This window comes from Passer montanus, unplaced genomic scaffold, assembly GCF_014805655.1.
Source record: "Passer montanus isolate IOZ18808 unplaced genomic scaffold, ASM1480565v1 scaffold8, whole genome shotgun sequence".
Lineage (NCBI taxonomy): Eukaryota > Metazoa > Chordata > Aves > Passeriformes > Passeridae > Passer > Passer montanus.
In genome coordinates, this window is record NW_024373256.1 from 13,837,740 (window position 1) to 13,848,910 (window position 11,171).

The 11,171-nt window shown below is 49.9% G+C and overlaps 1 protein-coding gene across 6 annotated transcripts in view; it reads right to left on the minus strand.

Annotated features, from left to right (window-relative positions):
• MGRN1 (mahogunin ring finger 1) overlaps positions 1-10,128 on the minus strand; it is a 49,405-nt gene extending 39,277 nt beyond the window's left edge. For 3 of the 6 annotated variants that reach the window (XM_039732519.1, XM_039732520.1, XM_039732524.1), the window contains exons 1-3: positions 9,920-10,127; positions 2,626-2,744; positions 305-393 (exon numbers count right to left, since the gene is read on the minus strand). In XM_039732519.1, coding sequence (XP_039588453.1) covers positions 305-393; positions 2,626-2,744; positions 9,920-10,007 — 296 coding nt within the window. In that variant the 5' untranslated portion in view covers positions 10,008-10,127. Of the gene's footprint in view, positions 1-304; positions 394-2,625; positions 2,745-9,919 lie in introns of all 6 variants that reach the window. The other 3 variants (XM_039732522.1, XM_039732525.1, XM_039732523.1) reach the window with 2 other exon arrangements.
• Between the last annotated feature and the right edge of the window lie 1,043 nt (positions 10,129-11,171).

Consider the following 11,171-nt stretch of genomic DNA (forward strand, 5'->3'; position numbering starts at 1 on the left):
GTCTGTAAAGTTTATTGACCTGACTAATATCTTCCGCTCGTGCTAATGATTTCATGGTTTTGTTTACCACTCCAGTCTGTCCTGCAGAAACAGACACATCACTGGTCCTGTTTGGAAACAGATTGTTTGGATAAGGAGCATATAAACCACTTGGAACCTCAAAAGGGAATACAGAAACCTCTGGACATATCTAGCAACAAGGATCTGGATATCAGCCACTCTCCAAAAGCTTACCAATACAGTTTGGCTGGGGCTGACAGATCCCTGGGCTGAGTAAAAGGAAAGGTTCAGGTAATGGCAGTACCTCACGAGTCGGAGGGAGTCCTTGCGGATGTTCACCAAACTCCTCAGTGTCTTCACTGGCTCGTGTGGGGCTGGAGTTATATAGGGAAACTGGAACAAAGAGGCAAATCATTCTTCTGTTACTACATTATAAAAGGTAGCAGCATGTTACCTAGCATGCAATTTACCCAAATCATGAAGCACGCAGCTTGCAGGGTATTCAGTACAGCAGCCACAAGGAACACTAATAGCAAATTTTATTTACTGATAAATAAAGCCTGTTTCAGAGTGAAAATCCTGCCCTTGCCCAGCAACAGCTCATACTGGAAATGCACACTTTAAGAAAGGGCATTTTCATGAGGTCTTTCTCTCCACCCTGAATTCTCAGTCAGGAAAGCCTTGCTCTCCCAAGCTTTTATTTCCACTAAAGAATCCACCTCCAGCTTGAGCAGAAGAAATGCAGCTCTTTCATGTGTATTGCAGCATGCAAGCAGTGATCTGACTGCTAATCAGCATGCTGAAACCCTGGATTACTGGGGGAAACTCTTTTTATTCTGAAACAATGGGGCAAATGTTCTGGAAAAGAAAAGAGACAGGGATAGGGGGCCTCATTCTATTCTACAGTCAAGAAATCTTCTCTCACAGATTGTCCTTTAAATAGGGACAATAATGCTTCAGACTGTAATTCTCCTTAGTGGGCACAGGATCTCCAGTGAGAAATGCAAAGGAAACTGCTTATTGTGGTGATCACAACCTGTAGAGCTGCAGACCTGCCTGCTGGGCACCAGGGACCACCAACACATTTCCTCAGAAATGAGGCAAGGCCTCACTTACTCCAAAGCAAGAACTGGGCCCATGTCCAGAAAACAGTGCTGCTGCTCAGTGCTTGAGTGTTTTTTTTTTTTCTTTTTCCTTGAAGATTAATCAGAGCTGCCAAAGGGCTTTAACTTTACATAGGCAAACTATATTCCACAACAGCCTCCTTCTCTTCAACCTACTTGGCCAATGTCCCACGGTGTTAATGGCCTCTCACCCACTCACTCCCCTCTGGAGAAATGATGAAACCCAGTGCTGGGATGTCAGCAAGGAAACCCAGGCTGAGACATGCAGGTAATGTCACTCTGCCAGGTCAGCCCCTGCAGGGAGGGCCCTGTGAGCAGACGTGGCACAGGGGATGTGCTGAGCACCCCCAGGCCTGCCCAGCACTGCTGCAACCACAGAGCTCCAGCTCCAGTCCCTCCTTGCTAATTCTGTTGCCCAGCTGCACTTCCTGCTTAAACAAAGACTTTCCAGATTCCTCCTTGTCCATCCTGTGAACTGAGCGTGGCTCTAAAGTGACCAATGGCACAGCCTGAGGAGAAACTCAGAAAGCAGAACATGTTTGTAACTGCTCCAATTCCAACTTGCCTCAGTTTCCCTCACCTGTAAAAGCAGTGGTGATTCCAAACTACCACCAAGCACTACAAACATGAATTAATTAATGGTCACAGCTTTTCTGAGGAGACACGTAAGTAATTAAATTAAATAACTAATTAAACTAGAACCATGACTTCTAGTTCTCATTTTCATGTTTGGAAGCTACAGAAATAACTAAGAATATAGTGAACAAAGCAAGCAGCTCTTCCCTTCCCTCTCCAGCACTCAGAAAACATCTCCAATGGCTCCTCTGTAACCTTTTCGTTCTTTTTAAGCAGTTCTGAGATGCAAGAGAAATCCAAAACATTACACTTTGCATAAAATTCCTGTCTTTCCCTCAAAACAACATTATTCCCTTTTCAAGAACAAGCCAATCACTTGAGCAAGTAGCTTTTCACAGTCTTGCAGACATCTGTGGGCCCAAAATTACATTTATGTTCCAGCTAGGAAAAAAGAAGGAGGGATTTTCTGAGCAGCCCATCTAGGTATAAACCCACAAAACATCAGGGTCTGTCTTAACACTGCCCCACACCAGTCAGGCCACTCAGAAAAGAGCTTGTGTTGAACACCCAACCTGCCCAGGAGCCTTGGGAAGTTCAGGCTCTGCTTCCCAGCCTTCTCTGCAGCATGTTTCACACTTGCTCGGGCAGGCAAGCAGAATTAGTCCCAAACTCTGTGCTGCTCAGTCCCTGTTCTCCCTCCCCCACCACTAATTCTTTCTGTCCTGAGTGAAAATAAACTTCCACGGTGAATTCAGCTTCTCAGGAGAACTCAGTGAATCCATCTGAACAGACTGGAATGGCGTTGTTCCCCAAGCAGTGAGGACCTCTCAGGTCTGTGCCACTCTCCTCTACAAACCCTACACAAGATTTTCCAAAACAGGCAGGAAATAAAAAAGAGTAAAACAGACAGAACATAGGAACTTGCCTGAACTGGTCTATTTCCAAGGAAGTTTAAGTCCATGTTCTCACCAAAAAGGTAACCCTCGGGATGAGGGGTGTCAAACTTCTCACCTCCCATAAAGAAGTGACTTGCAAAGTAGTTTCCTAGAAACACAAAATACAAGAGAATGAAAAAAAAAATCCTCTAAATGAGTGCTTCCTGGAAAATCTGTGCAGTTTTAAATTCACAAGTACAAAAGAGCCACAAGACACAGAAAATACTTGCTTATTCACCCCTTCCCTGTAGTACTGAGGTCCACTGCCAACAGTAGGAGAAAAGAGGAAAAAAAACCAACCAAACAAAACAAAAACCTAGAATAAAAATTACAGTGGAGATAATTCCATTTCAACTTGTTTTCCAGAGAAGGGACAGGAAGCAGGAAAAGTCAGCTCTTTCCAATGTTGCTCCATTCTGGCCAATTCTTCCTGTTTTCTTCACTTCCCAATGTGAAGCCCAGTCCCACAAACACCATGGCCTGCTCAGAGAGGGATGAGCTTCCTCCCACTGCAAAGTTCAGCACTGCCTGAGGGTCTCCTGTTAGGCAAAGTTTGTCTTTCACTCCCATATCCCACACAAGAACTACTCCAAACCTTTACTGGGAGTGCTGGAGACTGCACACCCTGATGCTGATTTAATTAATATTGCTGGCTGTTCTAAATGCAGAAACATGGATGTCTGGGAGAGAAAACAGGGACTGACTAAAGTGAAAGTCAGCTCTGAAAGTTTCACCATGAATTTGTTTCATTCATTTTTAAGATGATGCACTATACTACAGTGAAAATTGCAGGATACAAGGCATGTGCAAGGTCACTGGGATTCTGGAGCATGGAATTGACTGTAAAATGAACAGAATTAATTCAGGTGTGTGAAAGCACCACAAATGCAGCTCCCTCCTAGAAAGACTTCAGGAAAACACTCTCAAATGTGAACTTCCCAGAGGTACACTTTCAGAGAAATAAGTATCAGGAGAGAACTGAAATGAAAGGCTCCATCCAAGTCACTTCCCTTCAAGTTTCAGAGTGGGGGATGAGAGGACTGAGCCAATTGTACATTTGCTTCCCTGGGTGCAATGCATAGACAGCATAAATTTGTGTTAAAATGAGGCATTCCAGAAGCAGTAACTAATCATCTGAATGGCTATGGAGACATTCTGGAGAGATCTGCAGTCCCACTAGCTAGGAGCAAGCAGGATTTACTCTGAAATGGAAGGGTTTTCATGAATGGCCCTGTTTTTTCCATTAAGGCTTTCTCCCTTTATGCTTCAAGAAAGGCTCTTTTCACTCTGCACAGATGGCAGTGCCTTAATGATGACGGGAGGGCTCAGCTATTGCTGAGCTCAGCTAACAAGCACCCAGATGTTTGTAGGACTGAAACACGTCCTTCTTTCCAGATACAACAATCACCTTCAGCACAGGTCCAGCAGCTACTCAGAATCTGTCCTACAGAATCAGAATAACAAAATCACAGAATCATTTAGGTTGGAAAAGCCCTCCAAGACCATCTAGTCCAACCTGTGACCTATCATCACCTTGTCAACCAGATCAGCACTGAGTGCCATCCAGTCATTTCCTGGACACAAATGTAAGTGCCCCAAATGACAGGGAATCTTTTCCCACTCCTCCCAGAAGCAACAAATTAAAAAACTAATCTGTATATAATCTCCAAGCACAGCCAGGCTGACAGTGCCTCTCCACCAGAGATCCACCACGGTGGTATGTGTATGCACTGAGGTTCAGAAAACCACACTGAAGGCTGGAGTTCAGGAGCAGATTCCACATTTTATGTGGGTCAAGCAGGAGTATGTTTTGCAACATTTTATTTGATCAGCTGAGAAGACAATGCTTGTGCAGGATGTCTCAGTACCACAGCAGCTGGTTATCTGGGATCAGAGTCAGAGAACTCCCTCCTATCCAGTGAGTGAGACAGAATTATAGAATCATAGAATTGTCTGGGCTGGAAGGGACCTTAAAGATCACACAGCTCCAACTCCTTGCCATGGACACCTTCCATGACACCAGGCTGCTCCAAGCTCTGTCCAGCCTGGCCTTGGACACCAGAATCACAGAATTGTCTGGGCTGGAAGGGATGTTAAAGATCACACAGCTCCAACTCCTTGCCATGGACACCTTCCATGACACCAGGCTGCTCCAAGCTCTGTCCAGCCTGGCCTTGGACACTTCCAGGAATGCCAAAGCCACAGCTTCTCTGGGCAAACCTGTGCCAGGGCCTCTTCACCCTTGCAGGGAAGGATTTCTTTCTCATATCCAATCTAACCCTACTTTCTGTCAGTTTGAAGCCATTCCCCCTTGTCCTGCCACTCCAAACCCTTGCAGATAATCTTGCCCCATCTTTTCTCTAAGCTCCCTCCAGACACTGCAAGGCCACAGTGAGGTCACCCCAAACCTTTCCTCCCAGCAGAGCTGCTCCATCCCTGGGATCATGCTGGTGCCTCCTCTGGACTCCCTCCAGCAGCTCCACATCCCTTCTGTGCTGGAGGCAGCTCTGCAGCTGGGGTCTCACCTGAGCAGAGGGACAGAATCCCCCCACTCCTGCTGCCCACGCTGTGGGATCAGCCCAGGATATGGTCTGAGAGCATCTCCAGAGCTGAAAAGGTCTCTCTTGCTCCACTGGAACAACACTCAGACACAAAACCAGCACGTTCAAGGCACCTGCCACACTGTCACTGCTCCACTAAGAACTACTTTTGACATCTCTACCAAATTGTTGGGATTTCTCACAAATACAGTAGCTGGAATCACAGCTTCAGTTCCACTTTCAGACTGAACTCTCTTCATCTCCTTGCTAAGTCACCTCCTGCAACGTGAAGGAGAGGTTTTTTCCCCCGAGGCACTTCCTTCACAAGCAAACAAGAACCACAGTGCCAGGCACAAGGAGCACAGGGAGAACCACTGCGGGGTGCTCAGAGGGAACACAGTGGTGATCAGAACAACCCCAGGCTCTGCCACTGCTGCCACGCACACGAGGTCTCCACAGACAAACAAACCAGAATGGCAGCACACTGTCTCCACAAATTTATAACACAGTTTTCAGCAGCTAGAAAAAGATATTCTGTTGCAAGCTTTCGGAAAGCACTTGCTACAATGACACCCCAAGTTCAGAGCTCTCAAGGTAAAACCAAAGTTGTGCAGGAATCCTCCCAACCACTGTCACAACCACCTCGGAGTCTGCCCAAGTTGGAGGCAGAGCATTTGAAGAAAGCATTTCTTAAATATCATACTAAGGACTAAAATGAAAAGGAAACTTCCAGATGGAAAATATGAGGCATCCTCTTTTGCAGTCACTGTGACATTTAGGATTTTTAGTGGTTCTAACAGGCCTGCATACATTTTCTATGCATTAGAAAATCCAGTACAAAGACAGCTGTAGAACTTTGGCCAGGCTACCTTGTTCCTGTATGTTCCCCCAGGCTATAAAACCACCTTGAGCAGGTGTTCCAAGGCCAGCTTTACACACAGCTCTGTAGCTATGGGCACAAGGAGAATGCTAAGTGCCATCCCCTTTGGCAGGAAAAAGGAAAAGCAAAAAATCCTTGAATTGATCCTCCACAGATCCTCTGCTACAAACAGAAACCCTGCAGGAAAATGCAGTGACACACTGACCAGAAAAGAATCACACATAAATAAAAAAGGATGGAATAGGATAAAAATGCCAGAACAAAGAAACTGTGGCTTTACTTCCCCAGAGTAAATCAGCACAAAGCACAGAGCAGCATGAGATAAAAGAGAACATGACCAAGCGAGGTAGATGAAGCCCAGGCAGTGGTTGTAAGAGAAATTGTTGTGGTGGAAAACTTTACAGTGGCTGGAAAAACTGGGACCACTGGGACACAGAACAGCCAAGGCTGACTCACTCGTTTGGCCCATGCAAAACCAAACTGGAACCCAAGGCTCCTCCAAGGCACCAAATGACACCAAAATACTTTATATCTAGTCCAACATAGTGATGGGGGTTTATTATCATAATTGCACCAGATTGCCCAGTCATAATTAGCTCTCCCCAAGCCAGCATCCTAATCCCATATCCATGCAACACATGGATGTGATGCACAGGAGATGAGCTGGGAAGGGACATAACTGTAATCCCATCACAGCATGGCTGTGCCATACAACATTCATTAACATTTAGGTGCCCATTTAGGCTTCTCACCATTAATACAATTAACAGTGAAGTGATAGAAATTGGGTTGTGTTTAATTACTCGGCCAGACAGTCACCACCATGGCAGACTGACAGCACAGTCCCAGGCACAGCCCGAGCCAGCACACAGGGACAGTGACACTGTCATGGCACACAGCAGCACAGGGATGCACTGGGTGTGACTCTGGATACTCTTCTCCTATTTAAAACCACTCTTTCTTTGATTAAAGCCTCATTCCCAAACAACAAAGCAGTTCAGCTTCAGAGAGGAGCAATCCACTTCCTTTTTTCCTGCCAGGAATCTCCAGGGAATCCTCTTCCAAGAGCCTGCTCCAGAGGAGAGCCATCCCAAGGGCTCATGGAACAGGAGCAGAGCTGTGGGAAGCACTGGGGCATTGCTCACTGCTCCAAAGCAACAGCGCCATGGCAGATCCTTTCACTGCTCCAAGCACTGAAGCACCACAGAGATCACAACTGTTCCCTGCTAAACAGGGAAAAAAATACCCATTTTTAGCCTGTTTCACAGAGGCACTTACTCTTCTGTACAAACCAGGCCTTCCTCCCAACCCATCAGGCAGGCACAATGCCAGCACGGGCTCCATAAAGCAAGAAATTTTGGTTAAAAAGTACCAGCAAAGAGGGGTCAGACAAGGAAATTGGGTATCACCTTACAGCAGCCTCAGTCACCCAGATGTAGAAGGAAAAATGTAGATGATCCCACCCAGAGCCTTGGAGGAAGAAGCAGGGCATTTTCAGAGGATTTTTAACTACAAAACTGCACACAATTTCCAACAAAGCTGTGAAACAACCTGCTTCACTGAGGCCTGGCTCATGGAGACCAAGGAGAATTCCACAGCAATCTGCTCCAACCTCCCCAGGGCAGGTGACTGACCCAGCAACAACCACATCAAAAGGCAATAAAGCAGAAGTGAATATTCACCTCTTCTTTGCAACCAGCTGTGACTCAACAAGGCTCAGTCACCGTCCCTGTCCACAGGCAGGCTGACATGCAGCTGAAATCACAGCCAGACACCTGCATTTAGGGTTGATGTCCTTGCACAGTGTGTCCTTGGGAGGGGGCATCTGCTCCCTCATCAAACACAAACCCTCATCCTTCCAACTGATGCCATGGACAGCAGCTGAGCAGACACTTCAAGGTCTGCTGAAATCAGAGACAAGGAGGGCTAGGATGGAGAAGGAGAAGGACAGTGCTGCACACAGGATGGGTGAGCTCAGGTATTTCCCTCACCACTTGTTCAGCCTATCAGGGTAATCTCAGAGCCAGGAGTGTGTGTCAGGCTCACTCTCCAGCACACACACCCAACACAGCCCATGGAAAACCAGCTTCTTCCAGACAGGGCTCACAGCAGCAGTGTCCAGTGAGAAATAACTAGCAAACATTTAGCCAAGAACATTTTGTACTACTTCCAGCTTGCTTCCTGGAATCAAAACTGTACTCACTCACTTCCAGTCATCCCCACTGCCAGGTTTGGTACCAACCTTCCCCTCTCCAAGACAATCACTGTGGAGATGGCAGGGCCTCAGAGGACACTGTCCCTCTGAGCACGCTGCAGGAGGGAGGGGAGCTGCCATCCAACAGCCCTCACTGCTCTGGGCTCTGAGCCTCCACCTCACCCCCTCTTCTTCTGCCTGGATCTTGAACAGCTCTTCTCTCTCCCCAAAGTCAAGAGGATCCTTGTCAGATAAACCCAAAGAATGTAAAGAGAAAGCTGGCTTAACACCAGCTTTCAGAAAGAGCACAAGAAAATGACACAGAAAATTAATTAGCAAGCCTTTAATTGCATCCAGAGCCTTTGTAGGAAACACAAATATTTTCATTTAACCAGCTGCTTGAAAGCATTGGCTGCTCAGTTCCACAAGGGAGGTGTCACACATGGAACACTCTTTGGTAGCATTAGGGTGCACAGATCCCCTTCAGGGAGCATGGCACCACACAAACCCAACCTCAGGAGTGTGATGGGGTTACCTTGGCAAGCCCCAAACCCAACACACCACCAACTTCCAGTTTCCAGCTGCAGCCACACTGGGACATTTGCCTTTCCCCTAAAAAATAGCAGTTATCTTTTCTAAGAGAGCCAACACAGCTTTTGGACTTTTCTAGGCAGGTTTCCCCCTTCCACTTCCTCCACACCACCATTCCTGCTGAAGGCCAACCTGCAACAAGACAAGGTGTGACAGTGACAGGACTCTATCTGAGATAATCCTGCACCCCCTCCAACCCAAACAGGGGTCCTGGCTCCTCTGAGGCTGTCACAGCAGCAGGTCACGGACACACACAGGACTTAAATCTCTGAATGAAAAGTCTTTGTATCTGAGAGTGAGGAGACCCAAACTGCTGCTCTGCAAATTCTTCAGCCTGCCTGGAAAAGCCCTGACAGAACCAAAACCTGGAAAAAATTGTAAGCAAATGGATATTGCAGGGGGAAAGAGTACCTGAGTTCCCCTGACCACTTCTTTTCTGAGAAGAATAAATAAAACACTTTAAACAAGTTAAACCTGGTCAATCTCAAAGCCAGCCCAAGACAAGGTGAGTCATGGGCTCATCCCAACTGCACACAGGGGCACTGACAACTCTCCAAGCCTTCAGAACAATTCCCTGTGGAAAACAGCCAGCCAGCAGGCTGTGTCAGCCCAACAGCTCCTAGGTGAGAGCCACTGCCATTTTAAGGAGTTAAACGGGGTTGTCATGCGGGAATTTGGCCATCCTGGATTCAACCAGAGCCAATTCCGCTCCCGGCCCCACCGAGCCCCGCCGCACTCGCTGGGGCCGCACTTCCACCGCGGGGAGCGGCCCCGAGCGCCGCAGGACCCGGGCCCCGGGCGGGGACGGCGGGACAGCCGAGCCCTGGATGCGGGCATCGAGCCCGGGATGCGGGCACCGAGCCCGGGATGCGGGCACCGAGCCCCGGGCAGCCCGGCCCGGCGCAGCCGCTGTGCCCGCGGACACCCATCCACGGCCTCTCCGCCAGCGCGGCCGGGCAGAGCCGGAGCCGGTGACAGCCCAGGCCGGTGACAGCGCTCCCGCTGCCCCCTCCCCGCCCGGCCCCGGAGCACCGGGCCCGGCACGGCCTGGCCCCCTCCCCGGTCCCCGCGGCCCTCACCGGACTTGGGCGGGTAGCGGTAGGCCGAGTTGGCCTGGATGTCGATGTCCTCCACGCCCGCGATGCGCCGGCTGAGCAGGGAGCCCATGGCGGCCGCGGACAGGGCGGGCGGGCCGGGGGCGCAGAGCGGCAGCGGCGGCACCGGCACCGGGACCCGCACCCACGGCGGCGGCGCGGGGCACGCCGGGACTGCCAGTCCTCCCGCCCCGGGACTACAGCTCCCGGCAGCCACCGCGGCGGCGCCTACCAACGGTGGGGCGGGGAGGCGGCGGCATCTACCAAAGGCCGGGCAGCGGGGGGATTAGCTCCGCCGGCAGAAGGCGCTGCGGCGGGAACGGGGATGGCGATGGGAATGGGGCTGGGAATGGGAAAGGAACGAGGGTGGGAACAGGAGTGGGCTCAGGGATGAGCATGGCGCACTCTGCATGGGAGGGACCCGGACGTGGAGATCACCGGGGCACACCTCAGATGGAGAAGGCCTTGGGAGCTCACGCAGGGATGCTCGAGGACACATCCTGTACAGGGATGCACAAGGAGGATGCTCGGGGACACATCCTGTACAGGGATGCACAAGGAGGAGGCTCCAGGACACATCCTGTACAGGGATGCACAAGGAGGAGGCTCCAGGACACATCCTGTACAGGGATGCACAGGGAGGATGGATGCCAGGGACACACCTTGCACAGGAAAGCAGAGGGAGAATGCCCAAGGTCATGCTCTGCACAGGGGAGATGCCCAGAGAGACACAGCCTGCACAGGATGCCCAGGGAGAATTACCCAGGGCACTTCCCAGAGGTGGGACCTGCTACTGGCTGAGGCTCAAAGCCAGCAGGAAAGGAGGTGATCTGCCTCCCATGGGGAAGCCTCTCCTCTCTGGGTTCCTCCCCTCACAGGTAATCCACACATGAAAGGAAATGGAGATGCCCGAGGTCTGGATGTGAGGACAGGGAATGGCCACGGGCTGCCTCACATGTGGGACAGAACAGTCAGGAGGATGGCGTGGAGGTAGAGGCACGAAAAAGCCACCAATGTCCCAAGATTGAGCAGCACCTGTCCCCTCTGGCAGCGAGAACACAGAAAAGCTGCTCCCTATGATGGGAAGTACCTCCCTGCACACCATGCTGCAAAGGAACTGGGGACCCAAATTCCCAGCAGTGGAATCACTGGGAGACATGAAGGAGCTGAGGTGGCACATGTGAAATCCCTTAGATTGGCCTTGGGAGCAGGGAAGAGGGCTGGGATTTAGGGAGAT